Genomic DNA, 20,280 nt, shown 5'->3' with positions numbered 1-20,280 from the left:
TTTATGAAACTGCACTCACAGCACGTTTACGATAATTGAATCATTTAAATCAAGGCAATATTGCTTCTTAAACAGCTCTGTAGCGTAGCTTTTTTAATTAAACTAAGTAAATATACCGGTATTTTTTTATTTCCTATCATGTTTAATTTGAATATTTTTATCTGCTGAACCGTTCACCTTTAAATGAAAACATAAATCTCATTTCCGATTATTCGACGTAAACAATAGTTGTTCGCTTTCATATGACGATGAAATGCGATTACGTTATAAAAATATTATACTGAGACTATACAGAATTGTTTTTGCCAGAGCTATAGCTATGAATGTATCTTAGTAATATCTAATAAACCGGCCCATTATGATTTGGGCACTTTATCTTCTTTCGTGTGGGTTGACAGGTGGATTACAAACCTTATCAACCTTGTTGTCAGGGTTACTATTGAACCGCCAAAGGCCCCTGACATAACTCATGTAACGACTACTTACTTACATCAGTAAGTAGTAACCAGGACGAAGCACAGATCATCTTACTTTCGGACAATCAGGTGATCAGCCTGTAATGTCCTAACCAAACTAGAGAACGCAAAGTAATTTTTGTGATATTTCCCCACTGGGATTCGAACCCGGGACCTCCGGATCGTGAGCCTAACGCTCAACAACTGGCCCACGGAGGCCGTATTATTTATTATTTTATAGATTACTTTGAATACAAATAGCCTATAATATCCCACTGCTGGGCACATGTCTCCATCAACTGGAGGGGGTACGGATCATATTCCACGGAGGCTTTGGGGATTAGTCCGGGACCAGAGGCTTGACGCGATTTCATAAGTATGGAATTAGGTATTATAACTTTTTTGGCCAATCAGGTGATTTAGCCTGAAATGGGCAAATAAAGGATACAGTATCTCAAAGTGATTTTCGACAGAGTTTCCATTGGCAATCGAACCTCCAAATCTTGAACCCATTGGGTTCTTCCACTAGACTACTTATTGAATTTGTAGAAAACTTTTATTAAGTATCACTTTTATGTCTCCGTCATCCAGCCGAAGGTTTATTGTTTGCTATTTACAGCCCTTAAAATGAACGAATGAATGAATAAATGAACAATCTACTCAGAACCGGCGTGCGTGTATGAAACAATTGATGAATATGGAGGAAGCAAGAAGTGTGTCAGGATCGAAGCAAATGGAATTCCATAGTGTCTGCTTGAAATAGGCGTCAGTGTTATGTATGTGTAAAATGAACGACGCGTCTTAAAATACCCAATTTTAACTGCACTGACAATAACAAAGCTATAAACGTCAATTAAAAGTAAAACAGACCTCAAAATCATAGCTACAAGACAATTAAGATATCTAAACGGCAGCAGTTGTAAAATATTATAAAAGCAGGCTCTTAAAAGAAACGATTTTGCAATTGTACAAGTCTTAATAACTTAATCATTTCGTTTGTTTATATGTTTTAGTACATCTTCTTTGCATTTAACGTGTAATTTAGCGTTTAGGGTGGCCGTTACGTCAATGTTACCCTTCATAATGGACGTGTTTTCTCAATCCTCAGTTGTTATTATACTAAAATACTGCGTTTGAACTACTTTAATTACTATGGGCTCATCAGACCTCACGATTAAGATGTTCCGAGATTCGAATTGGATTACGCATTAAGCTTTCTTATGGGCAACATAAAACTGTTTGGGTTGCGTTACGCCGACGTGCCTCGATGAATGAAGACGTAATTAAATATAACGCGCTGCGCGTTCATTTTATAAGCTTAAAATATAGTACAGCCCGTCGACATCAATAAAGGAAACAATTACGTCGGTTGCATTAAAATCTCTAGTTTATGACACCTAATATTCAATTACACTCGTGTCGGTTGAAGATAGTCTTCATTTGTATAATATATATGTTGTAATGTGAGTTTACTATTCCGTTCATTCAAGTTTGGTCCATTGACGGCCGTGTTTATAGCCAAGGGAAAGTCTCCTATGACTTTACAACTTGTTTACTATTTGTAATGATATAATATGAGTTCCTTATTATAAAAATAATGTTATATTGCAGAGTTCTTTAGGAAATTACAAACCGAATGAAGTATGAACGTCATAAGGTATCGTATGCCGATAGTTAAATTCAATTGGTCACATTATTAGACAAGTCAACAACCATTGTAAACACATAATAACGGGTTCTTACCGCGTTTAAAGTGGGAATATCGGGAGTCTCATATTCCTACTTTAAACGCGGTAAGAACCCGTTATTATGTGTTTTAATTATGACAATAACCGCGTAAACTTATAACAATGTATATACAAAAATAAAAAAAAAATGATGTTTGTGTCAAAATAGTCACTGTGGCCCTGTGGTACACCGGCTTGCTTCTCAAACGGGGAGCGCCGGTTCGAACCCTGGCTTGCACCAATGAGTTTTTAATTTATCTTAAGTGCAGTTTTCACTAACCCAGTTGGCTCGACCATTACTGCGGTACTAGTCCACCTATCGCGTTGGTCTAACAAAAAGCTCGGTGAGGTGTGGGTACTTAGTTCATCTTGCAATGGATGTACCTTTGACTACCCCAATTGGGATATAGTCGTGAGCTTACGTTATATTATGTCAAAATAGTCTTCTTCTTCTTATCGTGTAGGTTATGAAGTGGAATACCAGCCTCATCAACCCTGGTGTCAGGGTTATGATTGAGCCGCCAAAGGTCCCTGACATGGCTCATGTAACGATTACTCACTTACATCAGTAAAACACACACACACAAGTGTAGTTGTTAGTGGAAGCTGCTGTCATGGCAGCTCCCGATCCCAAGACACTTCGCGTCGTAGGGCTAAAACACACACACACACCTACAGCTATAATTTTAAAGAGTCTTATTTCTATAACAATGCCTTGCCATGTACTATGAAAATAGGGAGGAAGAGAGCCTGGTGATCCGTAACACAGGCATTCCGTCTAGTATGGACACCAGTCTCTCTCACAATAGAAACATGTACACTGTGAGTAGTACTAAGTTAAGTTTTTACTGTAATTGTGAGTGAGAAATAAACTTATTTTTATTTATTATTATTTATTTATTATAGTAACCGGGACCAACGGTTTAAAGTGTCTTCCGAAGCACGGATCGTCTTACTTTCGGACAATCAGGCGATTAGTGAGTCCAACGCTCAACCACTGGTCCATAGAGGCCGCAAAATAGTAATAAAATAGTTTGTAAATGCTGCCAGCTTGTTATGTACTGCCTAAATGCGACGCTATGGAAGAGGTATTTTATTTATTAGACGCATGTTTCTATTGATTATTGTAAAATAAAATATTTTTCGATCTTCTTCTTATGTGTGGGTTGTGACGTAGAATACCAGCCTCATCAACCCTGGTGTCAGGGTCACGATTGAACCGCCAAAGGCCCCTAACATGGCTCATGTAACGATTACTCACTTACATCAGTAAATAGTAACCGGGACCAACAGCTTAACTTGCCTTCCGAAGCACGGATCATCTTACTTTCGGACAATTTTCGATTACAATTGTTTTAATAAAAAAATAATGCAAAAAATATTTACTCAATTTATTTTAATTTGGCCTCAATACTGCGTGCTCTAGTAATCTCATCAGCGCGCGCTGTACGGCGCAGGTTGCGCGGTCATCAAAGCGCCCGCGCCGATGTTCGCGTCACTTCGGTACGATCACCAGTCATTCTCTGTCGACGGCCTTAGGGCTTTTACATACATGAGCTAATTTTGAAGGCTTTTTGCTGCACTTTTTATTATATACTTATATTAAAATCTAGAGGATAACCCAAGAATGGCGAATGACACAATTTAAATTATAATGTTGTTTAATTGGAAGAAGTATTTTTAAAGGAATTTCGAGATTTTTATACCAATTTCATATTTTGCACGTTGTAATTAATATAAATGATAATAAGTATATGATTATGTTGTGATTATAATTCGTATTTAGGTAGTGTTGAATAAATATATTCGACATCCATATCTCGAGTGTTAAGTGGACGTGTTCCCTCTCTAGTTCGGAGATTTAATTTTAAGAAAAATAAAATATGAAGTGACAGTTGAGACGCGGCATTCGAATTAACGGCGTTGTTTTTTTTTTTGAAAATGAGAAAATATCAAATATACGTAACTCTACTTAGAGTTACAGATTTATATCATAAAAATTACTTTGTGGTCCCTAGTTTGGTTAGGACATTACAGGCTGATCACCTGATTGTCCGAAAGTAGCATGATCCGTGTTTGGGAAGGCACGTTAAACCGTTGGACCCGGTTACTACTTACTAATGTAAGTAAGTAATCGTTACATGAGCCATGTCAGGGGCCTTTGGAGGCTCAATAGTAATCCTGACACCAGGGATGATGAGGTTGGTACTCCATCTCACAACTCACACGATAGAAGAAGAGTGATTTGTAAAATTAGTCTAACATTAATAGAGTGTAAATATTGTATATTAGGTATATCTTACCCTATTGTCAAGCTACTCGCCGTAAAGAGACTCGCCGCCGTAGCGGGAGTCGACGTTCGGTAAGTGGCTGTCAATGCCATATTGTTTTTCTTCTTATGGCACGGCGATTCCAGTAGCGGGCTCTTTGGTAATACTTCTTATCGCACGGAGGTAGTTTTGGTGGCGTTCTAGTAGCGGGCTCTTCGTTAATGTTCGAATTGGTATAGATTCACGCGTTCACACAGAGATATACATAGGCGCAGCGCGGTATAGTTCTATACCATTATGCTCCTTTTTCGCCTCGACAAAATGTATAATATAAGATCACACATGATAAAATATCTAACTACCCGCGTTTCTCAGAGCCTTATTAGACCAACGTGATAGGCGGTGAACCATATCGCCGTCTGTGCTTATGCATGGAGCTTTACACTCATCTCTGTTTAATTGATGTCGGGTTTTGAGGCAATAAGCCGCCTGCGCACGTCGGCGCCGCGCCTCTGTTCGCACGTAACGTATGGAATTTGTACCCAATAACTTCAACTGACTGAGCCTTCGTACAAACATACATCGGCTATTTATTTTATTTTATTACTTACCTACATGTTAAAATCTCATTACGTACCCTACGTATGTGGAAATTCGTGTGAGTTTTTTCCCGAAGTTGAGGAGCTTGAAGCCTATTTAGTTCTTCTAGGCATGTCCATATAAGTTAGTTTTCTATATATTTAAGTCGTCCTGCCGTCTTTTGTCCTGGGAAGTATGGGTTCTATCTCACTAGGACAGCGTGGTGGCAGAACCACAGTCGCGCTACCAACATAATGTGTGTAGTTGGTTAGCCAACTTGCAAATTATTTAGACAAACGACAGTGACAGTCACATGAGGGGACATGTCAATGTCACCGTGGAGTCCTTGTAAGATATGACCCTGAATAAAACAGTTGGTATTGCAATCGCAATATAACGTAAAATATACCATATCGTGTGAATCCCCTCATCCCCATTTGCCTGGTCAAGTTGGCATTGCAAAGCAAATCCAAAATAAGAATACTTTCAAGCAGTTTTTTTTGACGTGATTTATTGTAGATTTGCCGCATATGTCATTACCTATTTGGCCGGACAAATTGGGAGCGCAGAAGGCTCCCACCCGGTACAAAATTTCAGGCAGTAGGCCTGGGGGTGCCTAGTAGGGCGCGAACCTCTGCTCAGGGTGTATCGATAGCGATAAGCGCTGAATGAGGGAAATCGTCGACCACGTCACTATCGGGGTTCTGAAGCGTTTGTTGTCGCCAGCTGATTGGCCGCCTCTATGGCTAGAGTAATCGAGTCGTAATATGCAATATAACATCTTTCGGACGCCTATACTTTTCAGTACCGTCCCTAAGCGGGAGTTTCAAGTACTAAAGATCGTAGATTCAGCTTAAACATATCGCTAAAACGCCTCAAATTATTTGTTTACAGCGAATCTATAGCGAGAAATGGCGCCTTATAGTTAGGTATGATCGATCGACCAGTAAGAGAAATACCCCAGATATTTTTTGCTCACTTCCTTTGCCTCGGGAGAGGGAAGGTCCTGTGAGGGCGAGGGGAGGGACATTGTTTCCTTGTGACGTTTCACCTTGTGTAAATCAGATGGTGTCTCAGAACCAACGACGGACGCAGGTGTCCTATTCGAAGGACAAGTCCGGCCGGATTATAGTCTATGTGTTGTCCTTTATTCGTAAATGGTGGTAATTACATACCTCTGACGTTACAGAAAACAATAAATATAAAAAGTATATATTAAGTAATAATAAATAGGTATTATGTTTGTTTAAAACTTGTGTATATAAAAGTGCGTGCGCAATATCAACAATATGACAAATAATAATATAATGCTTTTTCATATATGAATAGCCTTATTAGACTCCCTAACGCCCCATCCCGTAACGGCCTCCATGGTCCAGTGGTTTGAGCGTTGGGCTCACGATCCAGAAGTCCCGGGTTCAAATCCCTGTGGAAACATATCACAAAAGTCACCTTGTGATCTCTAGTTTGTTAGAACATTACAGGCTGATCACCTAATTGTCCGGTAGTAAGATGATCCGTACTTCTGAAGGCACGTTAAGCCGTTGGTCTCGGTTACTACTTAATGATGTAAGTTAGTAGTCGTTATGGGCCCTGTCGAGGGCCTTTGGCGGCTCAATAGTAACCCTGACACCAGAGTTGATGGGGTTGGTCATCCACCTTACAACCCACTCGATAGAAGAAGAAGACTATAGACCGACGCTGCCTCGCCGTCAAAAAGTTTAACTTAAGTTTAACTTATCTAGGTATAAATCTTGTAAGTTGTAAGTGATTAAATTTTCTTGGCAGATGTTGTAAACATTTATATTATGCGATAAAACTTAAGTAAGTATAAAACAAACACTTTTTTATTTTTTACCATCATTGTACTCGACGTGTTACGTGCCAAAATGTATTGTTTTACGTAATCCATGTTAATAACTTAAAAAAAATAATTGATACTGTATCAATTTATTACGCCATCGAAATAATGCCGGACGCAGGTGTATTGTGGATACGGATGTACGTCCATCCCACTTCCAAAACAATACATCAAGGAAAATAAACGCTGAAAAGTAAAAGTAAGAATCGAAATTGAAATCAGGTGGATGGCTGATCTGCTAGATTAATAATCAGCTCAGCTGTATACTTCTTTGCACTTCAGTTTTTATATTTTATATTGTTAGTTTGACAAGCGCCTCTATTATGTAAAAAGTTCCTTACGAGATGACTACAAATGTTTATAATACATTGCAGATAAACTTTTGATCTTATTTTTTGCATAACTTTTTATTTAATAATATTATCAAACCTTACACGAAGACACGAATGAAATTATATAACAGGTACAATCTAAAGTACAATTTAAGTTTGACATAACAAGCTCATAAGAAGGTGAACAAGGACCATGGGTCAGTGGTTAAGCGTTGGGCTCATGATCCGGAGGTCCCGGACTGAATCCCGGTGAGGACATCACTTAAATCACTATGTGTGATCCCTAGTTTTGCTAGGACAAGGGTCAGTGCTTCGGAGGCCACATTAAGCAGTCTGACCCGGCTAAAAAAACTCAAAAATCTTAGAAAATCACAAACGCCGCCCCGCCACAGAATACGCAAGTGATTTTTTACATCCGAAAACTTTGATCTATCTTTTTTGTCCAAAAATGTGTCTCCCAGGACAAAAAAAAGGTCAAATTGTGTTTTAATCCGAAACTGATCGCCGTAATTTGTTTGGGGCTCTATTAATTTTATATTATTTATCAAAATATAGGTCAGGGTAGATCATAGTTATCAAGAAACATGAGAAAGTTCAGGCGCTTGGTTAAATAGGCATATAGATTTAATTCAACGGTTCCTTACTAATACAATACGTTTGGTCTTCTTCTGTCGTGTGGGTTGTGAGGTGGATTACCAACCCCATCAACCCTGGTGTCAGGGTTACTACTGAGCCGCCAAAGGCCCCTGACAAGGCTCATGTAACGACAACTCACTTAGATCAGTAAGTAGTAACCGGGACCAACAGCTTAACGTGCCTTCCGAAGCACGGATCATTTTACTTTCGAACAATCAGGTGATCAGCCTGTAAGGTCCTAACCGCTATGGCTATTGGTCGAAGCCCTCGTTGTTTCGCAACGCGCGCGGCACGGTTTTCGTGCCGCGAGGGCTGGACGCACAAAGCATAGAGGTAGATAGTGGCGTGGCTTGAACGGACGTTCTGTCGTGCTGCGTAAGCCAGAGGCCAATTGGAATGGAATTTTATAGAAAAATGGGTTTGTAAATTAAAATAAAGAATAGACGTGGGGAGAGAACTGCCCTGGCCCGCTTCAAAGTAAAAGGTGTAAAGAAAAAGAATAAGATTAAGACTTACCTCGGCCGCCGCTGCTCACTGGTCTCCTCGGTTTAATTCTATGTATTATTAGTATTTTATTAGTTTGTTAGTGCCCGGCCGGGTTAGTTATAGTTTTAAGATAATTAGTTTAGTGTTTTAGTTGTTTAGTATAATTTTAAAGATAGTTTATAGTTTTATACACACACCATGTTCACAGATATTTGCGGAAGATGGCTGCGCACTCTGACGCGCCGACTCAGTATCTTCTTCGTTCGCGCATGCGCGTAGGAGCGGTGTGCTCATTTCATAGTCCAATTATTTGTTAATATATTTTTTAGGGCGATTATTATAGCGGCCAAGGTTTAGAAATTAGAAGTAAGAAACATGAAATAAAGACAGAATAGCAAGCCATAACATTCCCCCCCACTTGGAATCACTTCAGGGATTTCAAAAGATAAATTAAGAGTCAATCAGCTTAATCAAAATACTGTATAAAACTAAAATAGTGACAAGTTAACAGAGAATGTTCATACGAATCGGACTTTCAAATGTACAACTGTTTATAAGGACGACAAGTTTACAGAGAATGTTTCAAGATAATCACATGAGTGAGCAGAAAGTAGAATGTGTGCTTGGATAAAAAAAAACAAAGCGAAAGAAAACGTAAATAGATATATTAAAAGAAATTGGTTGATTAATTACTAAGAGGTAAAGGACAGATTTTGGCTACAGGTCTACGTAACAAACCCTTCGCAGTACGAAGCGTAACAACTCGTACGACGCCGTCGTTGCCCGGATGGATATCGACCACCTTACCGTAATGCCATTCTAACGGAGGTAAGTTCTGTTCTACGATTGTTACGATATTCCCAATTTTAACATTTGCCTGACCTTTGAACCATTTTACCCGTTGTTGCAACGTATGAAGGTAATCACGTTGCCACGCGCGCCAGAAACTTTGAGTGAGCTTCTGAAGCATCTGCCATCGCTCGCGTGGTGGAACATAAGTATCCTCGAGTTGAGGTTCGGGGAGTGAAACCAACGGGCCACCAGTCAAAAAGTGTCCGGGAGTTAAAACGTCTACCTCGCTGGGATCGGATGAAAGAAAACACAGCGGTCGAGAATTAAGAACAGCCTCGATTTTAGTTAGTACTGTTACCAACTCTTCGAAAGTTAAAACTTGTAATCCTACTACACGCTTGAGATGGTGTTTCATTGACTTAACGCCGCTTTCAAAAATACCACCGAAGTGGCTGCCGGTTGGAGGATTTAGACGCCAATCTATACCGCGTCCTGAAAATTCCGTATTTAATTCAGACTGCTTGGTAAGTAGCAATTGATGTATTTCGCTGAGGTAACGCCTCGCACCTATAAAGTTTGTGCCACAATCTGAAATCACCATTTTGCAGAGACCGCGTCTAGACACAAAACGATCAAAAGCCGCAATGAAAGCTGGAGTAGATAAATCAGATACGACTTCTAGGTGTATTGCCTTGACAGCAAGACACACTATCACGCAAACATAAGCCTTATACGTTTTTGCATTTCGTCGTCGACTCTCTTTAACCGTAAATGGTCCTGCAAAATCAACTCCGACGTTTTGAAAACAACGCGCGGGTTGTACTCTAGGCGACGGCAGGTTACCCATTATAGGTTGACATGGTGTTGGATTGACCTTGAAACAGGTGACACATTTAGATAGTCGGGACCGAATCAAATTCCGAATACCTAGAATCCAAAATCGTCTCTGCACGAGAGATTGTAAGGTTCGGGGGCCACAATGTAAATGCAGTCGATGATAATAATCGATTATAAGTCGTGAGATGGGAGATAACTTCGGCAATAATATAGGATGAATTGTGTTTTGTGGTAACTGAGAATTTTTCAGCCTCCCCCCCACTCGCAGAAGACCCAACTCGTCAATAAAAGGGTACAGCTTTTGTATAATGCGACTACAAGGGATGTTTGATTTGACGGAGTCTATTTCTTCCGAAAACGATGCTGCTTGTTCATGTCGAGCTAGCGTAGACAGCGAAGTGTTCAATTCCTCAACCGTTAATGGTGATGTTATACGAGCCTCAGACGAACGCTTTGAATTCGCAACGAAACGCAAACACCACGCTAAGACGCGTTGTACACGTGAAAGAGATGAGCACTTGTGAATAAGTTGTGAAACAGCATCATCCTTCTCAGACGTTGGTAATGCTACGTGAGCTGTAGATTTCAGTTCGGGAATATTGTCAGGGGAAACTAATTCTCTTTGAATAGGCCAAGATGTTGATTCGGCTAAAAGCCATTTTGGTCCAGACCACCAAGTTGGACTCGTAATAATTTGAGAACAGGGAAGACCACGACTGCAATGATCAGCCGGGTTATCATGAGTCGATACGTGTAACCAATTTTCGACGCTTACTTCGTCTATTATTTTAGCCACACGATGCGATACAAACGTCTTAAGTTTGTAGGGAGGTGTATTCAGCCACGCTAACACAGTACTACTGTCTGTGAAGGCAGTTACTCGCACGATGTTAATTTGACTGTGAAGTAAACTATACATATGCTTTAACACGCGCGCAAGAAGAGCAGCACCACACAACTCAAGTCGGTTAACCGTTAAAGGTTTTAAAGGGGCTACCCTAGACTTCGCAATTAACAAGTGCGATGTAATGTCGCCGTCGCCAATTGATCGTTGATAGACGCAACACCCGTAAGCCTTCGTCGATCCATCACAAAACCCGACTAGTTCGTATTTGGCTGTATTAGAAAGTGCTACTCGACGAGGAATACGCACTTCAGTCAAATTTTGTAACTCCGATACGAAGTTTTGCCACTGTTGTGAAACGTCCGCAGGAACGGATTCGTCCCAGTCCAACTGACGTCGCCACAGGTCTTGAATAAGCAACTTGGCTATAAGAACCACCGGGGTTAACCACCCAAGAGGGTCATAAATGCGAGCGACATTTGACAGAATAGAACGCTTTGTACATTTCGAATCTAGCTGAGATGCCGAATAAGTGAAATTGTCTTGAGTTGGATCCCACTGTATTCCAAGAATCTTAAGCGTGTGTTGATTGCTATTGTCACAAAACGGTTTTGGTATTTGACAATGCTCCGAAGGTAATTGGGAAAGAAACTCAGGGGAATTGCTACTCCATTTGCGGAGCTCGAATTTAGCACAGTCCAGTAATTTAACTAATTCGTTTTTCAATTCAATAGCTTCTTCTACAGAAGGGGCTCCGACTGTGATATCGTCCATAAAAGTGTCATGTTTGATTATTTCAGCAGCGCGGGGCCACTGTGCACAGTGATCATCGGCGAGTTGATGCAAAGTTCTTATTGCAAGATAAGGTGAGCTGCTCACCCCGTAAGTAACAGTAGTGAGTTCGTACTCGCGTACAGGTTCTGAAGTCGAGTCTCGCCAAAAAATGTGTTGGTATTTACGGTCTTCCGGTCGCAAATCAATATTACGGTACATCTTAGAGATGTCCGCGGTGAAAACTACCTCGTGAAGGCGGAACTTAGTAATGATGTCTACGATATCATTTTGCAGTTTTGGACCGGTGTGGACAATATCGTTTAAAGCCTTCCCGTTAGTAGTTCTCGCGCTGCCGTCGAAAACTACACGTAGTTTGGTAGTTGAACTATCTGGTCTTAAAACGCAATGGTGAGGAATTATATTCCGGTCACTATCGTTCGGTGGGTCAACAGGTTGCATATGACCCAACTCGCTATACTCGCGCATAAAGCGGACGTAATCTTCTTTCAGTTGGTCGTGACGATGAAGTCGTCTTTCAAGGTTTGTGAATCGTGATAAAGAAATATTATAAGAATCCCCGAGTTTTTCGCACGGCTCCTTGACTAACATAGGAACGACGTACCTTCCGTCAGGATTGCGTTTCACTAGATTGGTATATAACTGTTCACATTTATCGTCTTCTGGGTTTGAAATATCAACCGACGGGGGCTCTTCGACCTCCCAAAAACGCTTGACCACATTGTCTAGGGCAAGTGTGGAAGCAAAGAGGGAAGAGGTAGTCGGTGGGGGTCGACACTCGGGGTCGAGCTTCCCCGTGAGAACCCAGCCGAATACGCTGTGCAGAGCGACCGGCAAGCCCGGGCCCAAATTTAAACGCTGACCGTCATAGACATTATGAAACAGCTCGGCACCTAACAATAAATCAATGTCATTAGGTTTATCAAAGTTTTCGTCCGCTAGAGTTAAATGTTTAAAAGAATCTCGAACAGTAGAAGGGACTTCTACTGCGGGCATTTTGTTTGTAATAGTGTTCATTACGATCGGAGAGACATCGAAACTTGGTTCATGGGAATCGCAAGGTTGTATAGAACATGACGCTATGCCCTTTATCTGGTGGACAGTGTTTTGACCTAGACCAGCTACGGCTACGTGGCAGCGACGTAAAGGTAAGCCCAGACGCTGTGCACAAGCACTAGTCATAAAACAATCTTGCGCTCCGCTATCTATAAGTGCGCGCACGTTAAATGTTCCTGCAGGCCCACGCGCTCGCACCGTACATGTGCCGAGAAGAACGAGTGCACGGCTGTGTCCAACGTGTGCGCCAGAACTCGTGGTGTTCATAGTTACTGCGGCTGGCTCCATTCCGGATGCTGACGCTTGTTGGCCAGGCATGGAGGTAACAGGGCAAGCCGCGGCGGTGCCTTCGTCATGAAGGAGCGTATGGTGACGTGCATTGCATTTCGAGCAAGTCGATTTCGAAAAACATTGATTTGCAGTATGATTCCGTCGCAAACAATTTGCGCAAAGATTTTTTGTTGTGATAAGTTTTTGTTTTTCATTAAAATTTAATGCATGAAAGACCGGGCATTTATAAATGGAATGATGGGAAAAACCGCAACAATAACAATCTGGATACTTGTTTACACTCGAGTTCGGCCCTGTAGCTGAATACGCCTCTGTCGTCAGAGCAGTCTGTTGGTTCGAACAGTCCCCCGCGTTAAAGTACGGGTCTAAGTACGGCCCTGTATCTGAGTGCGGCCCTGTAGGTATGTATGAACATATCTCCGAGTACTGCTCGACGCCCAAGTGCGACTCCGTATTCGCGGGGAAGGCGGACGATTTGAAACGATTATTATTATTACGTGTCTCAAAATGAGGTTTTTGGATTTGATACATCTTTTGTGATGCAGTAGGAATTGGAGCGGAAGACTCGCTCGCTTCAAGAACTTTGACATAGGTTTGTAAGAAAGTCAACAAATCGGTAAAAGTAGGCAGGTTTCGACTGTTTTGGGTTTCAAAGCGCTTTCGTGTATCAACATCCAATTTTCGAGATGATAAATAAAATAAAATAAATTCCCCAAGGTTATCGATTTTTATAGCTTTAAGAGCGTTGACTGATTCTTGTAATAAACTTGTTAAATTACGTAATTCGTTCAGGTTACAGTTTCGCAAAGGTGCATGGTTACATATTTTATCCAAATAGTTCGCGGCTAAAATGCGTTTGTTTTGAAAACGTTCAACGAGAGCGTCGAATACAATTTGATAATTGTTAACAGTGACTGGAACGCCCTTTGCGACCGATAAAGCGGAGCCAGAAAGACAAGAAATCAAATAATGAAATTTCTCGATTGTACTTATGTTCTCATTTTCATGTACAAGTGACAAAAATGTATCATAAAAAGTCTGCCAATGTTCAATATTCCCATCGTACTTAGGCAGTTCAATTTTCGGCAATCTGACCTGCGCAATAGGTTTGAATTTCGCGGCTGAATTCGCAGTGGACTCGCCCAACGCACGGTCATCGACTCGCTCCCGTGGTTTCGGCATCAGCTGATCTGCCGCGGCTTCGACGGCGTAGTAAAGAGTGTCGAACGCTTCCACCGTTTTCATATCAATAACCTCTTTCGGATTTATAGTCAGCATTAATGTATGAATATCATGAACGACATTTAAATATTCCTGACGAATTGATTCTACACGTTTGTAACGACTTTTGAAGGCATTGACCTTTGATGGATCTGTAGCTACTTGTTGCGACAAATCAAACAATATTTGAATATCACGGAATATATATTCACGTCTAATTACAAGAAGGTTTAATTTAGAATTATCGTCCATGGTTATAGTAGGGTGTAGTAGGTATTGATATTAAGTCAAGATTCGAATAGTAATATGTAATAATAATATCCACACGCGTAGGTAGGTAATTACTGATATAACCCTACCAAGTTTAAATGTTTTATCCAAGCACAGAAGTTTCGTAAAAATGAGTTATTGAATGTTTTATTACAAAAGTATCAATGTAAATAGAGAGAGAATTAGGTTAGAAAGACAATACACTGTAAACTGGAGTTTTCTATTGAAATTGAACCCAGTATCCATAGGAAATTCGCGCTCGATTAGGACCACTTAAAAATGGCGTGGCTTGAACGGACGTTCTGTCGTGCTGCGTAAGCCAGAGGCCAATTGGAATGGAATTTTATAGAAAAATGGGTTTGTAAATTAAAATAAAGAATAGACGTGGGGAGAGAACTGCCCTGGCCCGCTTCAAAGTAAAAGGTGTAAAGAAAAAGAATAAGATTAAGACTTACCTCGGCCGCCGCTGCTCACTGGTCTCCTCGGTTTAATTCTATGTATTATTAGTATTTTATTAGTTTGTTAGTGCCCGGCCGGGTTAGTTATAGTTTTAAGATAATTAGTTTAGTGTTTTAGTTGTTTAGTATAATTTTAAAGATAGTTTATAGTTTTATACACACACCATGTTCACAGATATTTGCGGAAGATGGCTGCGCACTCTGACGCGCCGACTCAGTATCTTCTTCGTTCGCGCATGCGCGTAGGAGCGGTGTGCTCATTTCATAGTCCAATTATTTGTTAATATATTTTTTAGGGCGATTATTATAGCGGCCAAGGTTTAGAAATTAGAAGTAAGAAACATGAAATAAAGACAGAATAGCAAGCCATAACAGATAGCATGATATTGTGTTAAAAATAACAGATGCGATCTCTGTGGCTTGAAATTTAAGTTTGAAATATTTTATCCATAACCAAATGCCATAATTATAAACACCATTAGTTCGTCATAAGGCACCCAACAGTAATGGAGGTTTAACCGCCCCTAATGTAAACAAAACTCCTCTAATGACCACCACATGAATCTTTCGTAAAATTAATTCACCAGCTGATTCCCTCTCCAGGCTGTTTCCAAGTTCATCAATCAAGGATCACTATGTAACTGTTATAAACCCTATTTCTTCCCGTCCCTTTCGGTTTAACGTAGGCATACTTGTGAGGGAAAAGGACGGAACGCTGTCGTAGAATGAGCAAAGACCCTTGGTTCACAGGCATGCCTTAAGGGTTAAGTTAGAATAGAAACATAATCAATTCGCTTCAAAGTCGAGAATATGGCAATAATTGATTTTTTTTATAGACATGCTATGCTTTTATATGCAGCCATCGTAAACCTATATATATCCTCTCGATATAAAAGGTTACATCTCAAGGGAACAAATATAATATGCATTAATTAATAAAATAAGATTAAGAGATGTAAGTTACATTGTATAAGAACTTTACATCTACTAATAAATCACTCGTACAAAGGAAAGTATTCGTAAAACATGTAAGTATAAAACTTTATTTGGCTGTTGAGTAATAAAATGTTATGATTATCTCCACACAGTTTTTTTTTATATTAGTGTTATATTAATTAATCCTGTGAAGTATGCAGATAAAGAATAAGGATGAAAATATGCATTCAGCGTCCCGTTATAGTGATTTAGTGTCGCGTAGATGCGATGGCGAGTCAAAGCCGATCAAAGGCGTAAATTAAAACATAAAATTAGCGATCGCCAGATATGAGCTCCTGTTTCATTAAAAAGTAATGAAAACTTCCTCTGAACATTAATTGGTCTACTTAAAATATTGCGAGATAACTCAAAACAGGTCTTTTTTTACATTAAAGCTTATCGTGTTCAACATTATAATTTAGTTCAAATACTTAAGTGATTTATACGAGACAGATAACAAGTATGTTGATAGGCGTGATGAAGTAAGCTAATAACGAAATATTATAAGGTATATTTATATAACACACACAAGGAGGTTAAAACGACCACATCGAAGCTATACATCTATAAAAGCAATATTGCTATTTGACATTTGTTTACTTTTGTATGCGCAAATGTCAAATTTCAATATTGCTTTTATAGATGAATTGCTTCGTTATGGCCTTTATAGCCCCCCAGGGTTGATGAGGTTGATAATTTACCTCACAACCCACACGATAGAAGAACAAAATACCGACAACAAGTTTTTACATTAAGAAGTTATTAAATGACATTACAAGGTTCCTTATAATTAGGTTTACTAGGTAGATAGTTAAGGTAGTTAACTTTCGCTCAGATTTTAAAACAGTAGCAATAACTTCATGCAAAGTGCAATTATTGCTCAGGTATAATTGCTGTACGGTCACGAGCATTAATATGTATACACTTTGGTACCATGTCACATTAACTTTTTTGACAAATTGAACTGTAAGTCTCACTAAATGTCAAATATGTTAGTGCGACAGAGTCCTAAAGTGGGTACATTATATTGCTTATGACTGTAAAGATCATTTGCACGAAAGTCTCGAATCTCGCTGGACCGGTAAGAGACAGATTTACTTTTTATTTTAAATCTTTAACTAGTATCTGTGGATACGAAGAAACGTATAATAACGGGTAGCTTCGGACAGACGAAGACTTGAAGTCCTCATACACAAAATGTAAACAGACTCATCCAATTTGTAATTAGTGTGTGAGGGTTAAAAAAATGTAATTATATGGTTGGTCAGTTGGCGCGTGTAGGTTCGCAATTTCGCAGGTCCACTACATAATCATCGAAGATGTCAAGTGTACCGGGAACTTAAAATACATATTATTTAGCTTCAAAAGTAAATTGAGCCAGTTTTAATTTAACAAATTATAGGCATAAATATTGCGAACACTGTTTGTTGACAGTTGACGCGAAGTAGAGGACTCGAGCTTGGTATTTTTGTAACAGAGCTAACAAGGTACAATTTTGTGTATTTTAAGTTAACTAGATACAATTCTATGTACTTTAATTTAATTATATATATAATATATACTTAAGCTCATGCCTTTTTCCCATCAGGGTAAGCAGAGACTATGGAATCGTGACACACTTCTCTTGCTACCTCCACAATCATCAATCGTTTCAAACAAGCACGCCGGTTCAGAGTAAATCGTACTGTACCTTTTCTAAGGACATCTCCAATTTGGTCAATGTACGCCCTTCTAAGTCTTTGCCAGCCCTACCACCAACCTTCGCCTTTTATACCGGTTTTGTAATTTAATTTAATTTTGTACAGTTTTATTTACATTAAGTTTCTATAAATTAAAAACAAACTTTGTTATTGAGTAATAAAAAATACAAATTTAGGTATATAGAATGGAACTATGGATTTTTAGGGGAGGCAAAGTATTTGACTGGCAACGCTCTCAAACGATGTTCGAATGTCGATTTTTTAAGTAAAAAAGTGATTTATATGGACTCCCGCTATTCTTGTTTACGAAGTGATCGCGGAACACAAAGCGAAAAGATCAATATCGCCCACCGTAAATGCGTTCGGCATGATGCGAGAATTTTGACACCAAACATATGCGATAACATCTGAAAACATCCTAATGTTTTAAACAAACTCCTTTATATGGGCTAACTTAATTTTGTGAGAATAAAAGATGATTCCCTTCCCATTGTCTGGGAATATTGATGAAGAATATTAAATTATTTTTTAGTATAAAGTAGTAAGAAAGTGACCGTTATTAAGTTTTTTATTAATAGAACATTAAAAGCATTCCTTGGCGGATAGTGTTTATGGTAATCCTAGAGACGTTTAAATTAAATGGTCAATGCATATTTAACATTAACGACTACTTTAATAAAAATATTGTAAGTAAAATTAGAGATGCATGTTTTGCCTTTATATGAAGTGGTGTGTTTATTTAGCTCGCATGCATATGCTAATGTGTTTGATAAACAGTGTCGGAGTGACCGACGGCGGTAACAGGTGTTCTAGTAGACAAGTAAGGAATGAAGATTTAAGGCAGGTCTACAAAGTAGCTAGGCTCATCGGTTAGAGTGAATTTACTGCACACCCTTCTAAACGCTTCTCTTATAAGATGCGGCTATAAAGTAAAAAGTCAAAGACAGTAAAATTTATAGAACGTAAGTTGCTCTTAGAGTCAATTTAATTTAATTTACGTGCACCGTCTATGATTTATGTAGAGTTTGTGCAACAACTCTTTCTGATCTTAGTTATACCATATCCAATTTGACATTATTCTTATGGGATTCAATTATATTTAGTGAATACATAACAATACAGTATCACGCCCGTATCCCCGATGAGGTAGTCAGAGGTTTATAGTATGCATCCATTCCTCGCCAGCTATGTTTAAGTATCTAATAGAAAGCGAAACGCACGGAAATAAAACTACATTTTCTTCTAGAATACCGCATAAGCTCACGACTACATCCCAATGGGGTGGTCGTTTCCATTCTGTGGTATATCTATGATGTTATTGTATGGTTTTGTGTCTTGTCACAGATGTCATTCGAATATTGTTTCTGCGGGCTTAGCACCGTAAGCGCGCGACTCTTTCTCGCCTCGACATACGTCACCCGTCACCCTCTCACAATACTGCACAGAAAGAGACAGACGATCTCTGTCGCGGCAAGAAAGCGTCGCGAGCTTACGATGCTAGGCCCGCTGTTTTCAATAAAAATGCTAGATTTACCGCCGTTTAATTGAATATTATTACATATTCCAAAATGATCTAAGTACTCACAGCTCACCGAGCTCTCTGTTAGACCAAAGTGAGATTATCACGTGCTGGTGGTGATGGTGGTGTCTTGAATACCATTAACAGTAAAACCTAACGGCCTCAGTGGTCCAGTGGTTTCAGCGTTGGGCCCACGATCCGGAGGTCCCGGGTTCACATCCCGGTGGGGACTTTCACGAAGATCACTTTGTGATCCCTAGTTTGGTCATAAGACATTACAGGCTGATCACCTGATTGTTCGAAAGAAAGTTGATCCGTGCTTCGGAAGGCACGTTAAGCCGTTGGTCCCGGTTACTCTTTACTGATGTATGTCAGGGGCCTTTGGCGGCTTAATAGTAACCCTGACACCTGGGTTGATGGGGTTGGTATTCCACCTCACAATCCACACGATAGAAGAAGTAAAACCAATTTGATAAGAAAATCTCAGAATGGTCAGAAATGTCGAAAGGTTTCTAGTTCAACATAAACGGAAACGAAGTGATCCAAATATGAATAAAATAAGTACAAGTAGGCTTGAGTCATGTCAGGGGCCTATGGCGGATCAATAATAACCCAGATACCAGGGTTAATGAGGCTGGTAATCCACCTCACAACCCACACGATAGAAGAAGAAGAAGAGTATAGTAGGCAACAATTATTACTGCCTCAAGGAAAATATGACTTACGTACCTAAATACCCATAGGTACCATGTAATTTTGAAGGGTTCGTCAACCAAAGCTACCATTTTCTATCATCTCCGCAATTTGCACCGAGAATGCGGGTTTTACCTGCGCACGTTAGGATTCCTCCGCGACTCACCTACAGACCCCTTGCCCGTATTCCATTTGAAAAATACATAAAAAATAGACGCACGATAATGTAGGGATCTAGTCCTGTCACGGACGAGGTGAAGCATTGGAGATGACCGCAATACATTTCTTTTATTTATTGCTAGTTAATAGATAATATTGCTACTGAGGAGCTCGGTGGCGCAGCGGTAAACGCGCTCGGTTTGCGATTGTTGAAGTTAAGCAACTTTCGCAAAGGCCGGTCATAGGATGGGTGACTACAAAAAAAAATGTTTTCATCTCGAGCTCCTCCGTGCTTCGGAAGGCACGTTAAGCCATTGGTCCCGGCTG

At 39.8% G+C, this 20,280-nt stretch overlaps 1 protein-coding gene across 1 annotated transcript in view; it reads right to left on the bottom strand.

Annotated features, from left to right (window-relative positions):
• Nucleotides 1–14,236, bottom strand: part of LOC126366459 (uncharacterized) — a 49,689-nt gene extending 35,453 nt beyond the window's left edge. Inside the window, exons 1-2 of the mRNA XM_050009566.1 lie at nucleotides 13,948–14,236; nucleotides 10,294–13,014 (exon numbers count right to left, since the gene is read on the bottom strand). Coding sequence (XP_049865523.1) covers nucleotides 10,294–13,014; nucleotides 13,948–14,236 — 3,010 coding nt within the window. The remainder of the gene's footprint in view (nucleotides 1–10,293; nucleotides 13,015–13,947) is intronic.
• Between the last annotated feature and the right edge of the window lie 6,044 nt (nucleotides 14,237–20,280).

The sequence above is a fragment of the Pectinophora gossypiella genome, chromosome 4, assembly GCF_024362695.1.
Source record: "Pectinophora gossypiella chromosome 4, ilPecGoss1.1, whole genome shotgun sequence".
NCBI classification, from domain to species: domain Eukaryota; kingdom Metazoa; phylum Arthropoda; class Insecta; order Lepidoptera; family Gelechiidae; genus Pectinophora; species Pectinophora gossypiella.
Note: the sequence above shows the minus strand (reverse complement) of the source record. Positions and strands in the feature narration are given on the sequence as shown.